Genomic DNA, 27,276 nt, shown 5'->3' on the forward strand with positions numbered 1-27,276 from the left:
ACAAACAGAAACAAACGCACAGATACAGAGAACATTTTGATGATTGCCAGATGGGAGGGGGTGTGGGAGTGGGAGAAATAAGGGAAGGGATTTTTTTTAAATTGAACGTCTTTGTGCACAATATGTAATAGGGGACCAATGGCCCTCCATCCCCACGAAGCACTCTCAAAAATGGAGATAGACTTGAAGAATCATGTTTCAATAAGATTTTTATTTTATGCAGAATTTTATAATAGCAAAGAGAAAATACTGAAGTGAAACATGAAATTACCTGCCCTGGTTGTTTTTAAAATAAAATATCGGGTGGGGGGAGGGGGCAGATCGAGACATCTCTTTGGATCTGTTTTGCTTCTCTGTGGTAACGAAGGGGTGGATTGGATTTATGAATTCATTCAACGAAAATTTATTGAGTGCTTCCTATATGTCGGTTGCAATTTACATGACAGATCTAGAGAAGTGACCAAACCAGGCGAAACAGACAGCAAACAGGTCATCGACGAGATATATATTCTGTCGGACAATGCTAAGTACTGTGAAGAGGAGCAGACGTGGGCGGGAGGTAGGGAGTGGCGGTCAAGTTTACACGGGGTTACTAGGGAAGGCCACAGGGGGAAGGTGACCTTGGAGCAGAGCGCCAAGTAGATCACAGGTTACAGCAGATTCGCGGTTAGCTGGGGTAGAGTGTCGCAGGTGGAAGGAAGAGCTGGTGGTGAGACCTGGAGGTGACAGCAGACGGAGCACGTTCCAGCGACAGAAAGGGTAAGTGTGGGTGACGGACGGCCGAGTGGTAGGAAATGAGGTCACGGAGGACGTGTACGGGCTCGGATGTGGCGTTCTTTAATTTCATGATTCAACTCCGCATTTATAGAAAATCCCTGTATACCGGAAATAAAATCATGCCACGGGGGAGACATTAAAAAAAAGAAAAAAGAAAACTAGCGATAACCACAGAAAGTTTTCAGTGATCAACTCTCAGGAGTAACGGCCAGTCTCTCTCCACCTCATATGATGGTTTCTCGTGCCTTCTGCCACACCCGGCCACAGGACACCTCGCGGGTGCCTACAAAGGATTCGATTTTCATATGTAGGCATGGTTTTTTGACTTGAGAATGTGTCAAAACCCAACACACAGCACTTAATGAAAAATGCTAACATAAGAGTAAATACGGGGCGAAGTTTCACCACATAACTAAAGGACCACGGCGCCTCGTCCTGTAACGCAAAATCGGAAGCCTGCGCACACCCCCAGACCCATCGCTCCTGCGGCTGTTCACCTCCATTCTCCAAGATCCGATAGCCTGGGGAAGCAGCCCGCTGCAAATCTTCGCCCACACCTACGAACTCTCAACTCTCAGAGAGAGAGAGGCCGGGTCCTTTCGTCCTTCCTCCTCCCCTGTCCCCACCCCCACCCCAGAGCTGAACACTGCAGCCAGTCCAGATCGAGGCCGGCAGGCACTTCAAGTTGAGGTTCAAACAGCTCGCTCTTTGCTGGGACAGCTTACTTCCTGAACTCGGACGGCGCCTGGTGGGACGTCAGTGTGCTGAGTCACCAGCTGGCTGCACACCAGCTCTTTTATTTAAGGCCACCAGGCTGAGACCCCAGCTTCCTCCTGGGTAAAGCGAGCAGGAGGAGCACGTTGCGAGCACCTTCAGAAGAGGTTCCTGTGACGTGTCCAGACTGAGAACAAAAAGAACAATTTCAGTTTCTCCTTGAGTTTCGGCGACTGAGAAGTAATTACAAAAACCGCCGCCTGTTAACTTTACAGGGAGCTCTGTGTGCTGCCACCTACAGCTGCCTAATTACTGGGCTGTTTACTTTATGTCAGGCGAGTGTTTATCCGTGGAGCATATTCACAGCCATGCACGACAATGATTTAGAAAATTCTAGCCCTCAGGGAGCCACTGGAATGGCAGCCCCAGGAGCTGAGAGATGCCTGCTGCCAAGGTTTGGGCAAATTAGTTACCAACCTATACAAATTGGACAGTTTCACATAGAAATCTAAAATGGGAGATGCTCTTGAAAATGTGAAAGATCTGGTAATACCAGGCCGAAATTCCTACGTCGAAGCAATCGGCCGTCACACAGAAGGTGCTGGAACACGTGTTCCCTGGGTCAGCGCCCGCCGCCGGGCACCCCTCTAGGCCAATCACTTTTACCCCACAGATGAGGAAAGGGGGGTCTGGAGAATTTCAAATGATGCTCCAAGGACCCAACCGAGCAGGAACCAGAATCCAGAACCTCTTCCCGAGACGCCCCCATTCCTCAGAGCTCCAGCTGTGAAAGAAATTAGGGCACATCTGAAGCAGCGTCGCGGATGATATTAGCTCTGAAGTTCTTTTAATTATAAACCATCACTGGGAACTAATGAAGGCTTCAAAGCTGTGATACCAGTACAGACCAGAAGGGCTGGGGGAAAGTGTAACTAGCTGTATTTCCTGAGGGGTTTTAAATATAAGTAATCTATATTTAAAATGCCATGATTTTTAGTGAGTAACAGAGTGGGGCAAAGCAAGCCCGAATCAAAATCACATCCTAATTTAACTATAAATTAGATTAGAAATGATATTTCTTGGATTTTCCTTTCAGAAGTGTTTTTCAATGCAAGAATTCTGTCCGCCTACCTTTCATTTCATTAAGTCGCAGTATCACAGATAATAAAAGTAAGTGGGTAATTATTGAGGCCGTGCAAAAAGTTTTCCAGAGAAGTGTTATGAGCATACGCATGATTTTAAAGTATGCCGGCACCAATGACCCTGACGTTCATTTTTTTCTTCATGCATCGACTCAGAGTAGAAGTGAGAGTTTTTCCCCATTCATTCTGCTGCATATCGCTGGCTTCTCACCATCCTGTTTCCCCAGAAGCACCAACTCCACCTGCACCATCTCCACAAACCCAGCACCTCGAAAGGGCTTAAGAAAGAAACCAAAATATTTCTTTGTAAAACTATGTGATCTTGAAAATGGCCCCCCCAGATCCCTTCCAAAAATAAAAAAAGAGACCAATTAGATCGTGATAGAGGGATCGCTTTGGTCCTGTACCACCTCCTCAGCAGCCATCTACACGTGGGCCCCAGGAACGGAGCCCAGGACTGTAAGCATCGTGCTGCGATGCCATCTGAAATTGCGGTTGCTAAAATTAAACTGGCGCTTGGCAGGGATCATCATGACACTTCGCATCAGAGCACTGCCACGCACGGAACGAGTGTCTGCTCACGCGGCCCTCAGAGCAGAGCTGCGCATCGCATCCCAGGAGCGGCCGGCGTCCGAGGCCCCACGAAGTCCGAGCACACTGAGCATCCCAAACCCACAGGCACGGAAACGCCGCAGTCTCCGCTCCCTTCACGGGGACCCAGAAGTCGACACTCAAGTTCAAAGTCCCAACTTCTCTTTGCCAACCTGTTTTCGTTTTTTTAAAAAAAAACCGAAAGGAGGGGAGCTCAGTGGTCGGGCGACGAAAGCAAAGGTTCTCGGTCAACTGCCAGAGTGGGTTTCGTCCATCTCCTCCCACCACCCTCGGGATCAAGGCGAACTCCTCTCGGGCCAGGAAGGGACACTCACTGTGGGAGGATGACTTTCGAGGCGAGGGGCAGGCGCTCCTCCCCCCGAGCCTGGATGACTGCCTCAGCAGCGTTCTGCTCCAACCTGAAGCATACGTCAGCATCCTCACTGCACAGCTCAGGAGCCGAAAGCAACCGAAGGGTTAAACACGCTCGCCGGAACGAGACGCGGAGCTGTGGAGGTGCAGACTGCAGCCCGTCATGGAGGGTCACGCCCCAGATGCCGGGTTTCAGAGAGCAACGCTTCCCTTGCCTTACGTCATCACTGTTTAATAAAAGAACTTTCTGTTCTCTCAGTAAAGAACTGAGCACACAGGAGATGCTCTCAGAAAATATCTGTGAACCCTGAAACTCCCAACCTGATATTGAGGTATCCAGCCCACAGATGGCCAGTCTAGGGCCAGATCGTCTGACACAACAGTCAAAGGGCTACGTCCTTTCGTGGGAGCAAGGCCAGAGCTCTGCCCTGTAACGAAGTCACCTTATTCAATAGCATATATTCGCACAGTTTAGAATCCCATAAATAATGAAATTGTTAAACATGAGAAAATTGATGATCGGACAAAATGAAAACGAGAGAAAATTTATCTTTTTTTAGCCAACAGAAAAAAAAAAGGCCCAGATACGTAAGACGCACAGCAGGAGAGTTTGTTCCTTCCTTTTATTAAGTCACGACACATCAGTACAGCAGAGGTCGAGCCCACTTCGGCGGAGGTCGTTCAAGCTACACCTGCTAAAGGAATAAAGCTGTAAAATGATGTCTTCACAGCCCAAATCAAATGACATGAACCAGAAAGAAGGCAGCAAAGCCCTTTAAAAATATCTCAACAGCCACATTTCCATGCACCAAAAGAGAAAAACACAACGTGAGGAATTTCCAGTGCAAAGGAAACGCGGCAGTGCCCGGAAGAATTCGGCGATGCTTTTAACAGGCGCCACTGGCCGATCCAGCTGACCACTCGCCCGCCCTGACCACTGACTTATCCGTGTTAACGTTTGTGAATCTTGAGATCCGTGACATTCAAAATGCATTGCATCGCTTGGGCTGGTAAACGCAGGCATGTGCTATAGAAATATCTCCCGTCTCCTCCTGGCCAACTCCACATGGCTACCTAAGGTACAAGTGGCTCTCTCCTAACTGAGCCAGATCTGTGAGTCCCGGCACGTGACAGCAGCTGGTCATAGGGACTCAGGGGCCCTGACGACGTGTACATTCACCGCAGTGCTATAGGAGGCAGAGAATTAACTAGTGTTCTTTCTTGGATGAAGCTGATCATCTGATTTGTCAACGCTTTGTTCGGAAATATAAAATTCAATATAGCCCCTCCCCCCAAAAAAGAATATTATTTATACAACACCTTAATTGTCAAAATATTAACAAATAGCGTCATGTTAACGTTGAGCATAGTGGTTTGGAAAACAAATCCTAAAAACAGACTGTAGCTTTAGAAGGAGAAAAACTGCCCCAAAACACTAAATGTTAGGCTTCTTCAAACTTTGAGGCAGAAAATGGAATCATTTTTAGACAGGTTTACAAAGTAAATTAGGCACAGTACAAACCTATCACCAAGTGTTTGTTTATACTCAGTATTTCAATTTGTGTAACAAAATTTAACAACTAGTTTTTAAAAACTGCTAATCGATGACATAAAAAACATTAAAAAAGAAAAAGTAAACCAACAAACCTTCAGTCTCTCAACAAAATTGATCTGAAATTGTACCTTTTTCCTTTTTACGTTACTGACGACTTTCAGGTGATGTTGGCGACAGCCCAGCTCAGCTGGGATTTGAAGCTTCCCCCGCCCCCCATGCTACAGCGTCAGTCCTTTAAAAAGCGCCAATCTCCGTCCCCCACGGTCTATAGGGCTTGCCGAGGTTCGCCGCCTGCGTGGGAGCCGAAGGGCTCAGTGCATTGGGAGAGAGTAAGTGGAAGGAGCCGAAAGAGAAGGGGAAGGCCGACAGGGAGGCCACCGAGGAGAGCAGCGGCGGCGACAGTTTGGAGGCGGAGGTGACCACGGGGAGCACCGGTCCAAGGCCGCCGCTAGGGGGCGCGCGCAGGGCGGGCGCCTCGGCATGTGCGCCGGCCAGCCGGCCCTGGTGGTGCGGGTCCGTGGGCGAGGCGGCCGGGCCGGTGTTGCCGTGGCCGTTCTGGGGCAGCAGCAGCGGGTGCGCGACGTGCGCGTGATGAGCGAAGGCGCCGCCCCAGGGGATGTGTCCGAGGCCCGCGTGCGCGCCGCTCGCCGCCTCCCGCTGGGAAGCGTAGTTGTTAAGATGCGAGACCAGGCGAACTCGAAGCGGGTCGGAGGCATCCAGTCCTTCGATGATGCTCAGGTAACGGGCGACCTCTGCCAGGCATTCCCGGAACCCCAAACTCCGATAGTCCATGGCCAGGGCGTGCGCGTCAAAGTAGCCTGAGGCAAAGAACAAAAGAGAAACCTCTGGGCTCTGCTCGTCGCCAGCGTTTCTTCAATCCCAAGGGCGGCCCTTCCTGGCAAACACCCACATCCTTAAAAAACGGCACTCCTGGGCCCTTCTGAGAGTCCAGATAGTTTGGAGTCGACCGAAATCGTTGCGTTAATCAACATGAGAAGTATGCGTTCGCTAATGCAAGTTCAAAGCCCAATTAGAAGCCGCCGAGCAGAAATTGGAATTATACCCTACCAGCAGATGAAACTATGTTCCTCTCTTTAATGTCTCCCCTCAACGACAACAGAAAATACATCAAGGGCAGAGAAACCACAGAGCAGTGAAATTCATTAGACACACAGATGTAAGTTATCATCATGGAGCTTTCAGGCACTTGGTCCTGAAAAAAGCATTTTCTGGCTGGAGACAGACACACAGACCTTGGTCCCCCAGCCTGTCAGCTTTTCTCTGCTTAACCACACAGGTTTCTTTCCTCGAGTCATGTGGCAGCTCACTTAAAACAAAACAAAACAAAACAAAAAACCCTGCATATGAAATTAAGACTGTCTAGTTAAAAAAAAAAAAAGGCTTTATTCTCAAAATGGCAATACACAAAGGTGGTGAGAGCTACGTGATCTCGTCAGGGCTGTCACAGCTTTAGGGCACCTCGCACTTAAAAGGTAGTTCCCAAAGAAGGTGCATCAGCTCAGTCTGCAGAGGGCTGGGGTGATGAATTCACTGGAGAAAAACCTACGTGCACTTGAAAATGCACTGCCAGGGGACAGCTCACACCCCATACCCATCTCTCCCCACCCACAAAGCACACAGCACAAATGAGGCGGTGACCACGTCACCGGTGGCTTGTGGTAGAGGCTCACGCTGCCCCGACACTCAGGGCCCCCGGGCGGGAGGCTAGTGACATGTACCTTTCCCTCCTGCAGTGTGCAGCATTTTCAGGTGATCCACTGTCATCTGCAGGATCTCGGCTTTTTCCAGCTTGGCAGATCCCTGGAGAGGGGAATGGCAAAAGGTCGATTTGGCGACGACTGCCTCTGGAGAACTTAAGATCTATAGGCAGATGTGTGCTTTGCACCTCATAACAGTAAAGACTAAAGCAAAATGAGTCGTCTTCGCAAAACGTGTTGGAATCTGTGCATGAATTCATCTCCTCGGCACAAGCAACACGGTTATTTTCCAAGACACGATGGGGTTCAGATGAACGGTGGGGAAGGATTCAAACGGTGTGGACAGCTACACTGGGAGCGCTACCTACTTTCTCCATTACCTGCTTCTCAAAAGCGCTGGGTACCAGCCTCCTCAGCTCCGACAAACTGTTATTGATCCGGTCTCGGCGACGCTTCTCAATGATCTGCAGAAAGCAGGCAAAACAAAGGAGGACATTTCCATTACGGCTGTAAATCCCAAAGTGAAGAAAGGTGGTCCTTTCCATTAATTTAAAATTTTTTTTAAAAAAGGCACTGTAAAAAGACTCACTCCTCTCCGTCTTTTCCTGGCCAAGATCTGTGATGATGTAGTTGGGGACATGGAACCTAGAGTCGAACTCAAGTTTCTGAATGATTGGGAAAAACAAAACAAAACAGGAATCGTCGTTAAGCGAGGGAAGGTGGTCTGGGGGGTTATCCCCCCCGCTCTCGCCGCACTCAAGATTGGTTTGGCAACTTGGGCTTGAAAGCGCCTCGGGGGATCCCTCGCCCCGAGCGGCGGCGGCGGCGGCGGCGGCGGGCCGGGGATGCGCAGAGGTCAGCGCAGGGCGCCGGGCCCCCGCCCGCTGTCACCGCGGTCAGCCCGCGCTCGCCCCCGCTCCGCCGCCGCCAACTCACCCATTCTCGTCCGCGCTCTCCTTCTCCACCTCGACGGTCTCGTCCAGCTCGCTGTCGGAGGAGCTGGACTCCGGGTGGGCTCGCTTCATGCTGGCGGCGCGGGGCCCGGGGACGGTCGGCGCGGCGCGGCGCGGCGGGGAAGAGTGACCAGCGGCGGCGCCTCTCCGCGCTCGGCTGCTCGCGCTCCGCACACACTGAGCCGGCTCCCGCTCCGCCTCCGGTTAAAACTAAGCCATCCCTTTCCCACGCTGCGCCCCTTCCCAGCGCCCCGGCGCGGGCGGGGGCGTGCAGGGGGCGGGGCGGCGGCTCCCGGGCAACGGCCTCCCCTCGGCCAATCCGGCTCCGCGCCCCGCTGATTGGCAGGCGTGGGGCGCGGGCGCGGCTGCGGGCCAGCGCCCAGCCCGCGCCCAGCCCGCGCCCGCCCCTGCGCGGCGGCTGTGTGTCTGCGCGGCGGGGGCTCCGCCGGCCGCCGCTGGGGCCGGGCGGGGGCGGGGGCGCGGGCGGCCGGCGGCGGGCGGGGGAGGGGGCGGCCGGGCCGGGACACCGAGCGCCGGCCCCGCGCCCCGCCCCGCGCCGCGCGCCCCGAGCGGCCTGGCCGCGCGCCAGGGCCGCGCCTGCAGCGCCGCCGCCGAGCCGCACGCGCCGCGAGCCGTGGGAAAGTGCCGGCGCCGGGGCCGCCAGCCAATCGGGCGGCTGGCGCGGCGACGGCGGGCGCGCTGGCGGCGTCCGCATGAATGGAGAAGAATGGGCGGCGGGGGCGCGGGGCCGCGCGGGGGCCCCCCGTGTGACCCCGTAATTGGATCCCGGCGCCGTGCGGCCGCGGCGGAGCCGGGCAGCGGGGCTTTCCGAGCCCGGCGGCGGCGGCGGCGACGCGCGCGGGCCGCCCCGGGAGGGCGCAGGGCGCCAGGCCCCGTGGCCCCGGGCGCATGGCAGGGCGGGCGCGCGTCGCGGATGCTCTTTTCGGTTTCTGAGGCCGTGTCCCCCCCCACTTGCTGCGGTCTCGCCTCCGCGGGGGCTTCCCGGCCCCCGGGGTGGAAGGAACTGCCCGGGGAAGTGGAGCGCCTGCCTCCTCGGCTGGCCGGGGCGGGGGTTGGGGGGGTGGCCCCTGGGGATATTCATTCTGTGTTTTTGTTTGCTGCATTTTTTTCAGGCGTTGGCGGCCAGGTCCTCTCCGCGGGCGACAGGGGGGCGGGGCGGGGCGTTGCGTCTCGGGATTGCACGTCTCACCCAGAGACACGCACGCACACCGCAGCTCCGGCCTGGGTGGTGGCAGGGCGTGTACGAGGTGCTGGGTGAAGTCTCCAAAAAGACATTTTAAAAAAAAAAAAAAGGCAGCTGTAGATCTCGGCCCGAATCCCGATCCCGAATCCGGATCCGAGGACCGTAGCAGCAGCCGTGCTGGATGCTTTGAACGTGGAAGTCCGGGCTTCTCCATCCCTCACGCAGCAGAGCGATTCGCCTTCCGCTGAGGGCCCGTCTGTGACTGCTGACCTTGCGGTCGCCAGGGATGGAATGCACCATACATGTCGTTGAGGATGATGCAGCTTTTCTCACCTCTGCCGATAGCTTCTCCATTTCTATCCTTCCTCAACTATTGACCTCAGTGCCATCGTAATACGTTTGGGACGCCTGAGCCTAATATGTATGTATGTTTCTCAGGCCCTCCACCCGGTATGTCACCTGGCTCCCGACGAACCTCAGTCCACCTCACCTCCACCTCCAGCCCCTCGGCCCTTCCTCTGGCCTCTTCAGCCCTCCTGTCTAGGCTGCCCTCTGAGATTTGTTCTTGCCGGCACACCAGGAGCCCCGGCTCCCTGATGCACCACCATATGCCACTTGTCAGTCGTCCACCCAAGATCATCCACTGCTTGCCTTCTCTGCTCCTGCTCACGGGGCTGCTGGAGTCACAGAACTGGGCCGGCGTCCCATGCTCCTTTTTGTCCACCACCCACCCCTCTGCCTTCCAGAAGTTCCTCTGACATTCAGTTTCTTCCCCCAAGCGACAGGCCACCCTGCTGTAGAAATCAGTGCATCTGCCGCCCCTCTGTGATTTCTATAAATTTTCCGGACCCCTGGACTCTGCCGTGAGCCAGCCTTTCCTGCTCTGGCCCATTTCTGCTGCCCTGCAGCAGCCAGGACAGGTAAGGTAGGTGGGCTAGAGGAAGGATCACAGCGTGGCGGCGAGGATGCCCGACCCCCCTCTGGTACCCAAACAAAATATTTCTCCCACATTCATTATTACTCTTCTGTCAAAATCTAGGTCTACGTTAAAATGTCACATTTCTCCTTATCAGCTCCGGTTCTTATGCAGTCATCCAACAGATTCTTTTCCAATGTCACAGATTAAATAAGATCAGTTACATAAAGCATTTTACATGGTGCTTGGCCATTGATACAACACTTAATACACAGCAGCTGTCGTGATTAGCTATTAATATTCCTGATTTACCAGTGAGTACTCTGTTCCACATCTGACGAGGTTCAAAGGAGAACTAATTACCTAGTAATTGGACATATTAAAAACAGTGTCTCTAGAAAGTGATACCCTTTTAAGATGACAAGAACCAGTACTTGTTAGGAGCAGTAGACTATTTTGAGCAGAGCTAAAACATAAGCATCTGCTCTCCATTATTAATGAAAGTTGTGCTTTTTGAGTTTTTTATTAAGGACCCTCCCCTGAGCAGGCTGTGCTGTAAATATGTGTATAAATAAGGAACGTGCTACCGAGCTCAGAGATGGTGCTTCTGTGGGAACACGCCAAGTCAGAAGCCACGAGGCAGCGTTGCCCCAAACTGTCAGGCCAGAATTTTGATCGAGTGCCAGCTTTCCTCTGTCCCTCACGCTTGCTGCTTTCCCTAGATGCTCCGTCCAGCACCAGATTGCCTGTGACCTCTCATGCCACGCTCCTAATGGAGGTCAGATGTAAGACGCCTGGGCGTTCGCCCTGAAGGAACCGTTTAATTGGAAGCCCAACAGGCCACAGTATGGTGGTGCGGGAGGAAAGGGTTCCAAGTCGCCTGCGTGGGTTTGTCACCCTTCCCTGGCAGTGTCACCTGGCGCCTATGACCTCTTTCTGAGCCTGTTTCCTCATCTATACAATAAGAATAATCCCTCACATTTGTATTGTCTTTTACTGGTAGAATGAGAAAAAACATTTCATGAAATGTTACCCAGACATTACGCCTGAGGCTTCTGAGTGGTGATGACGATGGTGATGGTCGTGACGGGCTGCTTCATCGTGGGCTGGGCTGGGCCACCTAAGAGGATGCTTTTGTAGGTTTTCTTACTCCTTTCGGTGAATTTCTTTATTATGAACCAAAGGAGATTTAAAATGCTAGAGTGCGTTTCACAGAGCATTCATCTCTCAAGATTCTCTATAAACGGAAGAATCTGTTTTCAAATACATTTGGAGAACCCGGCAATCTCGGGGCACATGAGAGCTCGAACAGCTCTGAGAAGTCACGTGCCACAGAGTGGATCACTCTGCGCCCCCTGCCCACCCCTGCATGCATGCTTATCACCAAAGGGTGCCCTGAGGGTCCAGGGAAAGGCACCAGGGGAGATGGGGGGCTCGGCAAGGCAGCAGTCTTAAGGGGAGCCTGGCAGTGGTGACCGAGGTGCTGAACCTCAATGAAGCACTGCCCAGGGGCCTGAGAACTTGAGGAGGGACCAAGGCACCACAGACAGGCAGGAAGGGTTCAGTCATTGTAATCTGGTCATTTAATGTGACCTTGTATTCAAAGGCCCCTGGGGCCAGGAAATATTGCAGTTATAAGAGGAAGAAAGACGGGAAAGGTGTTTGGGTATCGGTCTCCCCACGGCCTGCACTGTGTTCCCTCCAAACGCATATGTTGAAGCCCCAGCCCTCAGTGTGACAGCGTTTGGAGGTGGGGCCCTCACGGTGGGATCGGTGCCCTGACAAAGAGACACGGGAGAGCTTGCCGAGCGAGGACTCGGTGAGGAGGAGTCTGTGACCCAGCCCCAGAACTGCGCGGAAGGACAGCCGTGTGTTTACACCTCTCGGTCTGTCTATTTTGTTATTGGCAGCCTGAGTTGGCCCAGACAGTTTCTATTTCAAAACTTACGGAATGTTCATAAACCTTTGTAAGTAGGCATTTCTGTTATAGTTGTGTTCTGTTCTAAACCTTTTAAAATATATTTTACTTGTAAGTAATCGAAAGAGGTAGAGACTTTTGCAGATTTTTCCCACTTAAAAGGCCCCATTTATACAACATCAAACATATTTTTCTGTTTTTCACTAACTTTTTAAAATCCCTTATCAATTATAAGTGATTGAAAATAGGACAGATTTCTTTCTAAATAACTGGCAAAGGGCTTGGTATTTGTGGTTAGTGTTGCCATTTAACAGGAGCGTGGGGTTTCCGTCTGGAGGCGTCCTTCCTGTCCTCTCCTTTATGAGCTACTCATCAAGTGACAACAGAATGAAGAGGTGGTCGATCCCTGCCCCAGACCCCCACTGTAGAGAACTGGCCTACTGACCCTCCCACCGGTACATGAGACAAAGGAACCGAACCCAGGACGCCTCTCGTTAGGCCTCTACTGCATCTGCCCATCAGGCCCAATACCCAGAACTCAGTCACCGAAGTCTCCCTGTGCCAGCCTTGCAGCCACGAGCAAGCTTCCCAGGTGCCAGGCGCATCACCCACCCTTTCTGAGGCCCGCTCTGGGGAACATGAAGTCCTTCCTCAGATCTTAACAGGAGGTATTTGAAAAGAGAAGCTTCGTTAACAATTCTTTGGATTTTATCATCGTGAACTTAGATCCCCTTAAAACACACACATGCGCACATGCGCGCCCACGCGCGCGCACACACACCCCTTGCTTTAGAGTTAAGCACTAAGAGTTTTCTACACGAGGTGCCGTATTATAGACTTTAAATAGTGTCCTTCTTGAACCAGACACTCTTAGGCCCACAGCACTAACCCGAGTGGACGCACCAAGGAGCTTAGAGAAGGCTGAACAAGAGCCCATCACGTGTCGCGTCTGCCAGCATTTTCTGTCTGATTTTCCTTTGCAACAAGACCGACAGGTGAAGAAGCTGGTTGTTCTCTAGGAGGAATGCTCACCTTGCTTCCTCCGTGTGTTTCTTCATGGAACCCACATTTTTTTAAGCGCAAGCCGGAGAGTAAGCGTAAGCCAGAGAGTAAGCGTACGTTAACAGACGCTGAGCGAAGAACGAGCCAGGCAGGATGAGACACTTCCGCGCAGTGTGACAGGAGCAACTGCTGCCTGTATTCGCTCTGCTGGTATTTGCGGCATTCGTGGAGGTAGGAGAGGAAACAGGACAGGGCGTGGAGGCCCGTGCTGTGGCAGGGAGCAGATCCCCGAGGATGAGGGAACCGGGCAGGAGGGGGATGGTCCAGGGCAAATGAGGGGACCGTCAAACAGAAGACAACCTCGTCGGATTCGGAACAGAAGAGGGAGATTGTGAGCACCATCGCCTATAGTTGAGGGGGTACAAAAATAGTACACACACACACACAGGAGAAAAGTCCTAGAGGTCATTGAGAATCTGCCAGGAGCGAACCTGGATTAGGGCCGTGGTACAGAAAGGGAAAGAAAAAGGGCTAGGGATTCTGGAAGAATCCCGAGCAGTACCTGACACGTCACCAGAGGGAGATACTACTGCCCGGCCAGGTAGAGCCGAGAATCATTCCCTCCGCTTGCTCTAAAACCGTGGTTCTCAGATTTTAGCACGCATCAGAGTTACCTGCAGGGCAAGGTGCTCCTGCTGCTGCTGCTGCTGGTCCGAAGATCACACTTTGAGAACCATTGTTTGAGACGACCGTTTGTCCTCGCTCTAACGGAGGACAGGTGAGGAGAAGACAAGGTGCTTGGCTTCGAGTCTATCGAAAGATCGATAGAGATACACGATATTTGGCTGTGCGTCTTTGAAGTCAGCCAGGATCTTTCAAATGATGAGGACTTTGTACTTTTCTAATTAATTCAGGATCTAGGTCAAATTCATTATTTGGGCCATTTGAATTTGGGGATGGTTTTGGTGGTGGTGGTGATGGTTCCACATTGTGTTAAGAAAGGCACTGCCTCCTTGAGAAGCCTGGACTCTCAGAACAAATTTCCCATGGGAAGGGTACACCACGAAGGAGAAAGGGAGCCATTGTTTTGTCGATGTCACATGAAATGTTCAGGCCTCTGAAACCTGAATAAATGAGCAAATAAAAGATAAAAGCAAAAGACCATCCTTCAAGGCTACAAAGGCAAAATAATTAAACATTAGGTGAACGCCGCGGTGGTAATAATATAACTTAATAATACGCATTAGTTATATAGACACACCGTGTTCCTCCAGGGCCTACTCCAAAGTTTTGTATTGAACTATGATTCATCCAAAAATATGTACGTATTCCAACCCCAGACCCTAGAACTACACTGTTTGGAGACCTGGCTCAGCCTTCAGCGAGCATCAGAATCACAGAGGGCGTAAGAACGCAGGCTCTCGGGGCCCCCTGCAGTGTCTGGCTCTGTAAACCTCCCTGGCCTCAGGAGGCTGTATCAAACCAGCTCCCAGGAAATACAGCCGCGGTTCAGGACCAGACATTACGAACCTCTGGTTTAGACCTAGAGTTCGCAACGTGGCCACATATTAGAGTAGTCTGGGGCGCTTTTTCCTTTAAATCTCAATTCTTATAGCATACCTCAAAACGATGAAAATCGTCATCTCTGGGACCAGAACCCAGGCATCAGACTGTTTGTGAGTCTAATGTATCGCCAAGGTGGAGAATTTCCAGTTAGATGGGTAGCTGTCACACAGGAGCATGCCTCAGAATCCCCCGAGGAGTTTCTGACTTGGTAAGTCTGGGCCAGGCCCAAGAATGAGCATTTCGATCCACTCCCAGGTGATGCTGTCTGTCCTGGAATCACACTCTGAGAACCATGGGTGAGACCGGCTCGAACCCCAGCTGAACTGGCGGGTCTGGTATAAAATACTGAAATTAACCTCCCCCGTCCCACAAAGTCCCAACAAAAACTGGGCACTCAGATTGAAATTGTCTGGGATGGCGTGTAGCGTAGGTGGAATCCTCAGGCAATTCTAACGTGTAGCCAAGCCTGAGAATGACTGACACACCAGCAAAGGTGGGGGCACCTCTCACGTTTGCTGCTCACCTGCGTGAATATGGCCTCTTGGAGCTACAGTATATCTCTGCTTTCATCATCATTGCAACATATATCTTTGCTTAAGTAAAATACCACATTGGAATAAATGGAAGGGCACGATAGTCATTTCTGAATTTGAGAAATAACTAGGTTAAGCCAAGAGGGGATTCTCCCCACTCCTTCATTGCTATAAATACCACTTAACGTCTGAATTTTTTAAAAAATGTAACATGGTAACCCACCCCTTTGGTGATCTGCAGCTAGTCATGTAAACAGAAACATTATACCTGTTATTATAAAAGCAGTTTCCTATAAATGAGAATTTATGCTTATATCTAAATAAACTTGAAACCTGATCAAACACCCTGGCTCCAGGAAAATAACGCTGGGTTTGGACAACACAAAACCAGCATAACGTTTTCCTGCCAGTTGAAGTTTTTGAATATACAGGGTCATTTTTAATCACATAGTAAGAGAATAACTCGTCTGTTACAGACAGTAGAAGCTGAGATTTAGGGATGGGGTGGGGTGCGGGTGGGGGAAGTAGCAGATGGAATCAGCTCCTAACTGGAGCTTTTTTCGCCAGCTCTGTGGTATCAGTCAGATACATGTTTGTAAATAATTACTTTCCACTTCAGTTTTCATTGGAAATAGTAATGCTATTGTGTTTTAGCAGCTGATTTAGTAAGCTAGCATTCATGACCTTTCTGAAATATACTATGCAAGGTCCAGTTCTCACACTCATAAAGGCTTTAGAAATTTAGCACTGGAAAAGCTGAGAAACCGCTTCACACCCACCTCAGTGGCAATGACAAAAAAAGACAAACCATAGCAAGTGTTGGCAAGGATCTGCAGAAACTGTAACCCTGGTGCATTGCTGTCTGGGAACTTATGGCCAATTTGAAGCAGTTTGTCAGTTTCCTTGAAAGTTAAACATAAATTGACCACACAACCCAGCACTTTTCCTAGGTATTTCCCAAAGAGAAACGAAAACATGTTCACACAAAAACTTGCATGTGAATGTGTATAGCAGCATCATTCTTAATGGCCACAAAGGTGGAAATGTCCATCAAAAGTCCATCGACTGATGAATGAATAAACGAAATGTGTTTATATTTATAGCTCATGTACTGGAACGTGATTCAGCAATAAGAGGGAAGTACTGACTTACTATGGAACCTCGGAAACATGCTAAGTAAATCAAAGAAAGCGGTCACCAAAGATGACAGCACAGGATTCCATTTATAGCAAATGTTTATAAGAGGCAGGTCTACAGGAGACAGAAAGTAGCGTTATGATTGCTTAGAGCGGGGGGCTGAGGAAGGAAGGATGGGTGTGGGGGAGCGAAACCTAAAGTTTGCAGGATTAAGAGGATGTAAATGTTCTAAAATTATGTGTGAATATACTAAAAACCAACGAATTAATTGGAAAATTAATTTTCCACTTTAAATGGGAAATTGCGTGGCACATCTCAATAAAGTTATCACATATGTAATGAAGCATCCCTTCCATCACTCTATCGACATCACCTCGGACGAGACACCGGGCGCATGCGCAGGGAGCGTCCCCTAGCCGGTGACCGTGAGCGGGGCTCAGAGCGGGAGCTCCTGGCCCTGGCCGCCTCGCCCGCTGTCGCAGCACTTCGCCGTCCCCTACCGCAGGCCCTGGCGCCGCACGCGGAGAGCGCGGGGGCCGCTCGTCGCGCAGAGACCGCAACGCGAGCACGTTCCCCGGGCGCCGCGGGCGCTCGGCGCAGACGTCCCGCGGGGGCGGGTCCCCAAGCTGTCGCCAGGAGGCTATCTGATGACTGTCTCTCTTCCCTCTCTTCCCTCCCGTGTGACCTGGCAAGGGCCGAGGCGCCCTAACCACGTTTCCCCCCATTGTGTGAGGGCGCTCACAGAGGGCGGAGGACGGCCGGACCCCCTGCCGGGACGCGGACGGGGGGCGCCCAGGCGCCCCGGACCCGCCGGCCGCTCCCCAGGCGGGCGGGGTGCGCGGTGGGGGAGGGGAGCGCAGTCCCGCGGCGCAGCCCCGGTTCCCACGCTCCTATTGTTGGCGACTTTGTTTCCAATTCCTATCACGTGTGCTAATTAGTGAGCGATGCTGGCCGGCTGGGGGGCGTGTGGCCGGCCCGGCAGGAAGATCACTTCCCGGAGCGCGCGACGCCCCCGGGGCTTCCCCCCTCCCTCCTCCCCTCCCCCTTCCTCCCCTCCCCCTCCTCCCCCCTTCCCCCCTCCCCCGCACCCCCGCGCCGCCGCCTCCGCCTCCCCGAGGGCGGGAGTGGGAAGGGAAGGCGAAGAAATGCCGATTGTGGAGCCAATGCCACAGAACTGCAATGGCAACCGAAAAGCGGGGTGGGGGAGGGCGGAAGGGGGAGCGTCAGGGCGGGAGGAGTGGAGGAAGCGGGATTACAGGCGAAATTCCTCCAGACTTCTCATGGAAGAAAAGCTTTACAGAGTTCCTTACACAGTTTCGTTCCGCGAGCCTCCTCCGAGAAAGGTATTATGTTTGCACGCGGAATGAAACCAGCACGGGCGACAAGAAAGGAGAAGAGAGTGCAATGCCACGACTGGTGGCTTTTGAGCCAGTGCCTCGTCTGTGCACTTCGGTGCTGAGCTTCTGGAAGGGGTGCAGAGGGGCGCGAGACACCACGGACAGGACGGTAGTAGGCTTGACAAAAATCCGTGGCTCGATGGAAAGAAAACGTGCTTTCTCGGCTTTTCCTTGCCTTACAAGATACAATAGTATCTGATCCATAGGATCAGTAAGAGGAAAACCGGCTTTTAAAGCACTCCCCGCATGACCTCACGTGCTCTAGCAACAGAGAAGCGCCCGCCCTGTCCTTGGAAGGGGGCAGAGCAGTGGAGGAAGGAGATCGAAGGTAGCTTCCTTCAGTGCCCATCCAGCCAGCGCGTTTTGAGCATCCCCCAAAGTGCCAGGCACTTGCCTATGGCCAGAGATGGAGAGATGAGATGCCCTGTCTCTAACTAGCCTTCAAATCTAGTTGAGGAGACAGACAAATCTGTAAACCAGTAATTAAGGATGACTCAGAAGCATCCTTACTGCTTGGGGACTTTGAGGGCCAGATGAGGGGTACCAGATCCAGGCAAGGGAATCTGGGAAGGCTTCTTGGAGAAGGGACGATTCATCTGACACTTAAGTGACAGGTAACGACCAGCCAAGAGAAGAAGGGAGAAAGGACATCCAAAAAAGAGGTTCAGGTTGTTCAAAAGGCCCTCGGGCCTTGGCGGAGCGTGGGGTGTGCCCTGCCGAGGCACAGGGCTGGGGGGGCTCATGAAGTCTTATTAACAGCTTTAGACTGTACCCTAAACTCCGCGAGAGAGTTTAAGAAAAGGCGTGAGCTCATCAGATTCATCCTTTAGAAAGATAACTTGGGTTGTAGTTTGCGGGATGAATTGAAGGGACTCGGGCTACAGGTGGGGAGAGGGGCTTAGGGACCAACCCTATGAGAGACTGGTGACGAGTGGGACGGAGGGCAGGGGCCAGGTTCCAGAAATATTTAGAAGGTGAAGCCGACAGAACATGAGGACCAAACTTCCTCGGCAATAAGCAACTGGGAGAAGTGTGGGACGACTTCGGGTTTCTGTCTTGTACCCCTGGACGAAGGGTGGTGGGATTCACGGGGTGGGCACCTTGCAGGACAAGGAACAGGCTTGAGCGGAGTGCGATGATGCGTTCGATCTGGGCTGCGTCAGATCGAATGTGTTAGGAGTGACTATGGGGCGCTGAGACAGATGGACACGGGAATACGGAGCTTCAGCGACACAGGGTCGGGCAGGGCGGGGAGATAGAGCAATCAAGACAGGAAGTCAGCATGGTCTGCCTCTCGTCCACCGAGGTCGGTCAGTGTGACTGCCCTTCTGCAAGCTGCTTCTAGACGTGCTACTCCAAAAGGGACTCAGGAGAGAAGACCGTATGATCTCACTCATGTGAGGTATTGAAAGCGGTCAAGTTCATAGAAATCTAGATTGCATGGTAGTTGCCAGAGGTTGAGGGGAGGGGGAAAGGGGTGTTGTGTCCTAATGGGTCCGGTTTCAGGTGACGAAAAGGTTCTAGTGACTCATTTCACGACAATATCCATATACTTAGCACTACTGAATACTTAAAAATGGGTAAGACAGTAGGTCTCGTTGTGTTTTTATTTTAATCACGATAATAAGTTTTTAAAAGGCTAGGGGAGGGGGCTCGGGAGGAATGATAACCCTGCCAGCTTCCTCTGGCCAGAACTAGGATGAGTTCTCTGCCTTCTTTCTGCTAACACACTTCCGCCTGTTCTCGAGGGCAGGTTAAGTTGGAACGGATATTTTGGATTAGACGGTGTGAATCAGGAGCCTTAGAAAACGTTTATACCCTTTGACCTACATATTCACCACCTGACATCCAGAATAAGAGACCAAAAACACTGGGGGAAACGATGATGGAAAATATTAGATGAAATTTTTAAACTAAATGTTCAATAATAGAAAAATGAATAATTAAACATACTCAAATATCATAAAACTGTTATAAGTTTTTACAAGAATTTACAGCAACATGAGAAGTACTTATAAAGTTAAGCAAAACAAAATTCAGGAAACGAAATTGTATTTATACTTTGATCACGACCGTGTCAAACAATCTATACATAGAATAAAAGCCTGAAGGAAAATATGCTAAAATGTTTATAATAGGTATTTTGGGGCCATAAGTCTCTTCCCATTTATTTTTCTATATTTTCCAAATTTCATATTAAGCATATATTGTTTTATAATGGGAAAAGTAACCTATACAAATTCTGTCTCCTTATTTTTTATATAACATTTTCTGTGATTCTTCTGACTTAAAGAGCGGGGATTTGCATTTAGCTCAAAGCTGCAACAGATTATTACAAAAGTGTTTATAAATGTGTCGAAAGCCAAAGGGAAGGAGAAACCATCTTTCCGCAAAAACTTGAAAGACCGAAAATGCCTCAGACGTTCCAACAGACCCGTTTCTCTTTGCCGCGCTTGCGTGGGGATCAGGGAGAGATGGGGAGCGTTTGAGCTGATTACCAGTGCTACAAAGGCAAAGTCAGACCTTCCCTGTGATTGGATGTAATGGGTTAAATGAGGTAATAGGCCACCTGTGGCTGGGGCAGGCCCGGGTCCTAAGGAGCCCCCGAGACCACAGCTTTGGCGTCGAGCGTCCCTACGGTCAGCTGGGATGGGCTTTTGATTCCGCGTCTGGTTACACGGGCTCTGTCACCAAGACGCATTCAGTCAGACCTGAGCGTACCATTTGGTTTACGACGTGTTGATAAAAGAAGGAAAGGTAGAGAAGTTTTCAAAGAATTTATTTCTTTAAAAATCATCAACAGCCGAGCAAGTAAAGAGCCCTCCCTATGTGCCAGGGACTCTCCTAAGCTAACAGGCCGCCAAGTAGATTCTGTTAGGATCATCGTACTCGTCCCTACTTTGCAGATGAGGAAACTGAGGCACGAGCGAGATCGACTCCAGGTCACAGAGCTGCTCGTGGTAGAGCTGGGGCTTGGACCCAGACAGGTTGACTCCACCACACCCGCCGGCTGGAGCTCGCACGTGGGCCAAATGTCTGCGGTCCGCTCCCACCTCTGTGTGGCCACGTCGTGATTGCAGAGGCTGCATTTGGGAGGGAAAAAGCCCGTCGAAGATCGGATCAGCAAACCTAAAATTACCAAGAGACAACAAATGCCACAAACACTTTGCTCGTACACCACTGCATTTGGGCTTGGAGCCTGACGTGAGGTGATTTAGCAAGGGGCATTCATGGAGTCCCCGCTTGGAAGCCGAAAAATGTCCTCGACGTGGTTTTGCCACCATGTGACAGGATGGTCTTTACCACAGCTAGGATGGCACCTGGGTTTGCAGGCTCCTAAAAGAATGGGTGGCTTCTTGGGTCCATACACTTCTTAGCTAAGGAGGTGTCCTCGACAGTTCGTAAGCTTTTAATGGTGTGCGGATCTGAGCAGCGTGGTAAAATCTCATAGCGCCCTGCTCCGTCCCACCTGAAACGTGACTCGTCCCTTCGTCCCACATCTCTGCGCTGTGGCCGCTTCCCGCCCGTCCGTCGCTGAGCGGCCGTCTCAGTTACCACCAGATGGACTGTCGTGGTGTCACACCGCTGGTGTTCAAGCCACCCTTATCTTGCTTCACGATGCCATGTTCACATAACTTTTATTACAGTATATTATTGTAACTTCTGTTTTGTTATTAGTTATTGTCATTAACCTCTTACAGTGCCTACTTCGTAAATGAAACTTTATCACAGGTACGTAGGTAGGAAAACACACAGCATATCCATAAGGTTCGGTACTAGTCATCTGTGGTTTCGGGCACTATTAGGGGTCTTGGAACGTATCCCAACAGATAAGGACGACTGTGTCCATAAGTCTCAGCCAACCTCCTACACATGTGGCAGATGGCATGTTTTAACCAACAGAAAGAGTTAAACATGTTAAGGGTTTAAATAAAGTCTAATTTTCTGAAAGCATAGCCAGCATTTTAGGGGGCGGGGGGAACAAACTTTAGGAATGGAAATGCTCTAAAAGAAATTCAAGGAGCCATATCTTCAAGACAATAGATGAGTGGGCGCCTAAAGACACTCACAGCTGACGGGAAGTGAAAATCAGCCGAAAAACCACACAGCTGAGAGCAGATGTCTTTGGGATTTCTACTAAGCCTCGCCGTTCTCAGAGTCCAGGTGTCACCGCACCCCTCTTTCCAGGGGGTGCCTCTGCTCAGTGCCGTGCTGTCCGGGGGCTGAGTCTCTCTCCAATCTGTCATCTGTGCCTGCAGGTGGAGGTCCCCAGAGGATTGCACACCAGAACCACAGCGGAGCCCCTCCCTGGCCACCACGCTGTCGGGCGCCGCAGCTGCCACATGGCATGGGACACACACGCAGCTCGTTGCTGAGGAGCTGGCGCCATCGCCGGGGAGAATGCGCGTAGGAGGACAGAGTGGATTCCTGGCTCTGGTCAACTGCCCTTGAACCATACAAAGGAAAAGCTCAAGGCGCAGGCCCCTCGGGAAAGGGTTCACTCCAACACGTCCCTTGTCATCTGTCTGTCCCACACTCCTTTTTTAAAGTACCCACAACATGCTAGGCCCTTGTAGGCGGTAGATGCACGTCGGTGAATAAAAAGACCTCGTGCCTGCCCAGGTCCCAGAGCCAGGGTGAGGTGGACCGTTCCCCTGAGGTTCCAGCTTCCTCACCGGCGAGGGACCCAGACCTCGGTTTCCTCACTGGTCAACCTGTAGAGCATCTCTTAGCAGCGCTGACGTCCGACCCTAAGCAAGCGCACAGTCTCAGCACGGCGCTGTGGAACCACATATCGACAATGGAACCTTTTTCCAGTTAGCAGAACCCCAGTCCCGTGTGCCTGAGGCCAAGCGTTGCCTCTCTAAATAACCCAGAAAATGGCACTCCAGTTAAACCCTTTGGATCCAGATTATCGGCCTGACAAAAGCGGCTGCGAGGAGAGGTTTGCCTAGGACGTTATTTTCCCCGTGCTCCAGCTCTATTCCTGTTGTTGAAGGACAGTAGAAAGACACTGCCATCTTTTCTGGGGAGGACCCAAAAACTTTGACCATATTCACATTTCTCAGACAAACACTGGCAACGACCCCTAACGGAATGACAACAAAGTCCATTCTGTCACAGAGGCCGAATCAATGAGCTTCTGCAAATGTCTGTTTTATGGGCGGCGATGCCGGAGGCTCAAAGAAGGGAGGGACTTGCAGAGGTGACTCCTCGCTGGGTGTCTCGACCCCACACCCAGAGTGGCTTGGGAGCACGGGGTTCGGAGGCTCAACCTGCCCGGAGCTGCTCGCAAACAGGGCACCCACGTCTGCTGCACGGACTCCGGGCACTGAGGCGCTCCGGCTCCCCCGTCACGGGGCGTGGTTTCGATCGCAGTTAAACGGGTGACACTCCGTCTGATGCCGCCTGGGGTGGGGCTTTCAAAACTGTGGTCCCGGCCCATTTAGTTCCAGGAGTTATGACCAGCATTCGTGAAAAAGGAGGAACAGAACCGAGCAGAAAATCTCAGAGTGCGCCGCGCATGGTAAAGGGAAGCTGCTCGGCGAACCTCGGTTTCAGGTAGGCGGGTAAATCGGAGATGCCCCGTCACTGCGCGCTGTGTCACGGAGCGTCCTACAGAGCAGGATGGCCCCGCGCTGGCCACACGCTGTTCCCGGCGGGGCTTGGGCCTCCCTTTCTCCACTCCGCTGTCTGTCCACCCGGCTTTGCAGCGCTGCCGCATGAACCGTGCGCCTCACGCCTCCTTCCCTCCCATGCGGATTCCTGAAGCTCCAGATGCCCAGCCAGCATCTCGCCTGCCTGTGAGGGCGATGGCAAGACGTATGTGGCCTTCTACGATGAGAGCGGCCTGGGTGGACAAGGGTCATTCGCAAAAACTCCAAACATGTTGCAGAACGTAGACTGGTTACACGCGCACACACACGCACACACACATGTGCGCACATGCACGTGCACACGCACGCTCATGCACACACATGCACACATGCACATGCGTTTTCTGGTCAAGGTAGCCAAAGGCAGAGCATTTTCAGGATTGGCCTAAGACTCACCAGAGCCCCCCGCACCACGGCGCCCTCCACTTTTAGGCTCCTAAAGCCCCGCGTACTCGCGAAGGCCCCCTGTGGCCAGGGGCCCAGCCCGACCTCACAGCCCCCCAGCATGTGCGGTGGCTGAAACAGACGCACTGCCAGCGACTTGGCTGCAGCCGACGGGTTAATCCTCCCCGAGCCGAAGCCAGACACGGTGGGACCCCCACCTCCCCCTCGCAGCTGCCGCAGCACTTCAGGAGCCTGACAAGAAGCCTTTCTGTCTGACCTAGACCTCACCTGTTGCGACGGGACCCCGCCCCATCCCTCCCCTGTCAGACAGTCAGAGGGTGATCTCGAGCCTCCGCGCTGGGCTCCCCACTGCGCGAGGCTCTGCAGAGCCTGGGGTGCAGGGCGGGCAGGCGCAGCCCCGTCTGCGAGCTCAGTGCCAGGCCGCGTACAGCTAAGGTCGCTGGTGTGATGAAGGCAACGGGGAGGGGACCAAAAGGGTGGCCTCGGGAGGTCTGCTCTGGCTCACGGCAGAGCCGGCGGGACCGAGAGCTGTGGACGTGGAGATGAAGAATGGTTGGCATCTTCCTCCTAAGAGTGTCTGTCCCTAAACTCCTTTTTTAAGTCTCAGATCAATATCCTAAATTAACCGGACAGGCTGTGGGGACGCTCCATAACACTGACGAGGCCTCTCGGCCACCCGGACCAGGCCTGATGCAGGGAGGATGGCATATGCTCGACCGGCTCCTGATGCTGACGCTGTGGATGCTGCTAACAAAATTGGGATCGTCTAAACGGAGTCCAGCTGGCTAATTCCAAATATCGAAATTTTTGCCGAAAATAAAAAATGTGGCGTCCCGTGTGCCCGAAGCCTCATGCACAAGGGGGTGTCGTGGCCATCCCGGAGGCCCCAGGGGCCAGGGGGAGTCTTGTAAACCAGGTCAGAAACTCTAATTTTATTTTAATCCCAGGGGGAGATTTGAGAGACAGATTTTGGGATACATTTGGGGGGTAAAGCCTTCACAGGACTTTGTAGATGGATTGACTGTAAGACGAAGGAAAGTGAGCAGTTTGGGGTGACTCAGATTTTCATCCTGATGGACTGAGGGAGCCATCCATGAATGGGGAAGGTCTGGGCGGGACGGGGAAGGGAACGCAGGGTCAGGAATTGACGCCCAGTAGAATTGCAAGCGGCGAAGCCATATGGGAAGCTGGGCACTGGCCCTGAAACCAGGGAGAAGCCAGGGCCAGAGACAGAAACTGGGAACCACCCACACACACTTGGCGTCTGAGTCACGGCCTGCAGGTGACTTCCTGGCCAGAAGGCGCAGATCCGGACCTTTCGGCCTGGGACATGGCCACATTCAGGTGTGGGTCGGAGGGGTGGGGAACGCCACAGGGGACTGTGGGATGCCCAGGGAAGTGACACGAAACCGGGAGTTTAGAGAAGAGGTGTCTTAAGAAGGAGAGCCGCTCCCTCTGCTGAACGATGCTGAGAGGCTGAGGAAAACGAGACGCGGAAGAGGTCGTCGGATTTCGATCGTCGGATACGTCGGGTGACCCGGCCGAGAGCGGCTTCAGAAGGGCGGAGGACAGAAGCCGGTTGCAGTGAGTTCAAGGCCACCGGGCGCTGAGGAAAGGCGGCGAGACGTGCCCCGAGCACCAAGCGGCCTGGCCGCGGAGGGAGCGGACAAACGCGCAGTGGCTGCAGGGTGTTTGGGTTGAGGGGCGATTTGGGGAGATTTTTAGTCGGAAGGGGTCCCGTAGCCCTTGTCTGCACAGCAAGGACGGAGGCGGGAGGGCTGATATTTATTGAGCTCCTACAACATGAGGGGCTTTACAAATTCCCATTTGATCCCCCCGACAAGCCGGCGGGAGCTTTTCATCCTCTTTCTAGACACGAGGGTCGCCGCATGGGTCGGTACTTCAGAATCCGGGCCTCGCGCTTGGCAGCCGTGTGGCCTCGACCAGGCGCTTCCCTCTCTGTGCCTCGGTTTCCTCATCCGAAAAACGAATTCGTTCGACTTCAATTTGCAAAATTGCAAAACCATCGATTTACTTGATTCGATGGAATTGAAGCCGGTGCTCGCCTCAAGGGAATGGCGTGCAGACGGACCGGGCCGGGGCTCAGCATCCCTCTTCCCGGAGGCGAGGCCAGGAGAGATGGCCGTGGAGGCGAAGGGCCTTCGTTTATGGAACGAAGACACTGGGCCACCTTTTGCTCGGCGCTGTGTGACGCCAGCGAGCACCGCACGAAGCAGGGTCCGCGGGGGCCCTGTCCTCATGACGCTGAGAGTCGGTGACGACGATGAGAGGGAGGATAACGGCCAGGACCGTGACGCCAGCCGCCGCGGGTGCCTGGCCTGCCCGGCCCGCCCGGCCCCGCGGCTTCCCAGCAGCGAGGAACAAAAGCGGACTGTGTCCCGCTCCGCTGCTCTCCTGTGTCATCCCTCCCAAGGGGATCATTTTGCGAGAAGAATGAAACCCGACTCCCATGAAGTCATCCTGCTGCGTGAGGACACGTTCCTGAGAGGGAAACATCAGAAGTGGTGACTAACCCTCCTCGCTTCCTCCCGATTTCCCGCAGAGCCCGTCGGAAGCCGGGCGAAGGATTGTTCCTCTCCGCATCCGGCCCCGTTTCCCCCTCCCTGCTTTCTTCCCGAGGTGGCTTATTAACCAGTGACACGCATGGGACAGGAGCCACGTTGGGTCCTGCGGGTACCAGACGCAGCTGTCGCAGGCCGCACTGTGGCCCGTCCAGACCGGCGCGTGGAAGCCCTAAACCCCGCGCCTCGGAGCGGGGCCGCGGGGGGAGAGGTGACTAGATGCGAACGCGGTCGCACGGGCGCACGGGCGGCTCTAATCTAGCACGAGGGTGTCCCCGTCAGAGGAGATCAGCACATGGACGAGAAGGAAGGGAGACGCAGCGTCGGCCAGCCCAGGACGGACGGCCCGGAAGAGGCCACCCGGCGGCACCTGACCTCGGACTCCTGGCCTCCAGGTCTGAGAGGAAGCGAAGTTCTCCACGTCGTCCGAGCCGCCGGCCTGCGGGCTTTGCTGGCGGCCCTGGCGGCCCGAGCACGGCGCCCGCCGCCGCAGGGCCAGGTGGAGCCGTCGAGGACCCGGGCGGCTCCTGACTCACCGCCAGGCGGGAACCGCGTGACGAGCCCTGAGGCTGGAGTGTAAAGTGGCCGTTTCGGTCACTGAAGTGGCCGGTCAAGGGACGACCCAAGGACGAGACGGATGCTGAGCTGGGACTAGAAGCCTGGGGGACTCACTGGGCGCCGGGCGGGAGGCTGGGGCGTGCTAGGGAGGTGGCCCGCACGCTTCGTCTTCCTCCTCCTACGGGCTCAGCCCTTCGTCCCCCGATGCTTTCTTCCTACCAGGCTCCGTGGTGACTTGTCGTTCCAGCATTTGGCGTGATTCCATTGATTAAGGAGCGAAAGTATCCATGTTCCTCCCATGTCACGGATGAGGACCCCTTCTCGAGGGTCACCACCAGTGTCACAGAAAGGGGATGACACTTGTCCAAGGCCACGCCACGCGTCGATGGCGGGGCCGGAAACGCACCCGGCAGCCTCCTGCCGCACTGGTCCGATGACCGAGGTCAAGGAGCAAGGAGCGGGCGGGCGGACGGGGCGTGTGGCGTGAAGGAGGCGCAGGGAGCTCGAGTCCCCGCGAGGGGAGAGCTCGGCAGCAGCCCGTGGAGGGAGAGCGGGTGACCAGTGCTTTTGAGTTTTGAG

The 27,276-nt window shown here is 53.3% G+C and overlaps 1 protein-coding gene and 2 long non-coding RNA genes across 5 annotated transcripts in view; 1 reads left to right on the forward strand and 2 right to left on the reverse strand.

Annotated features, from left to right (window-relative positions):
- Positions 1-202: 202 nt before the first annotated feature.
- Positions 203-1,387, reverse strand: LOC120585531 (uncharacterized). Its single transcript, XR_005648399.1, has 2 exons — positions 1,275-1,387; positions 203-875 (listed from the first exon to the last, which is right to left on the reverse strand). It is a non-coding gene; the product is annotated as an uncharacterized LOC120585531 (long non-coding RNA).
- Positions 1,388-4,202: 2,815 nt separating this feature from the next.
- LOC120585532 (hairy/enhancer-of-split related with YRPW motif protein 1) overlaps positions 4,203-27,276 on the reverse strand; it is a 217,759-nt gene continuing 194,685 nt past the window's right edge. Inside the window, exons 1-5 of one of the 2 annotated variants that reach the window (XM_039841925.1) lie at positions 7,806-8,122; positions 7,459-7,534; positions 7,250-7,333; positions 6,891-6,972; positions 4,203-5,969 (exon numbers count right to left, since the gene is read on the reverse strand). In XM_039841925.1, the coding sequence (XP_039697859.1) occupies positions 5,386-5,969; positions 6,891-6,972; positions 7,250-7,333; positions 7,459-7,534; positions 7,806-7,894 (915 nt within the window). In that variant the 5' untranslated portion in view covers positions 7,895-8,122 and the 3' untranslated portion in view covers positions 4,203-5,385. Of the gene's footprint in view, positions 5,970-6,890; positions 6,973-7,249; positions 7,334-7,458; positions 7,535-7,805; positions 8,123-27,276 lie in introns of those variants that run through there. The other variant, XM_039841924.1, reaches the window with a different exon arrangement.
- LOC120585534 (uncharacterized) lies at positions 8,707-11,734 on the forward strand. Of its 2 annotated transcripts, XR_005648402.1 has the most exons (3): positions 8,707-9,951; positions 10,665-11,078; positions 11,549-11,734. It is a non-coding gene; the product is annotated as an uncharacterized LOC120585534 (long non-coding RNA). The 2 variants fall into 2 exon arrangements; XR_005648401.1 differs by having other exon boundaries at positions 8,707-11,078.

Source organism: Pteropus medius, unplaced genomic scaffold, assembly GCF_902729225.1.
Source record: "Pteropus medius unplaced genomic scaffold, Ma_sr-lr_union100, whole genome shotgun sequence".
Taxonomy (NCBI): domain Eukaryota; kingdom Metazoa; phylum Chordata; class Mammalia; order Chiroptera; family Pteropodidae; genus Pteropus; species Pteropus medius.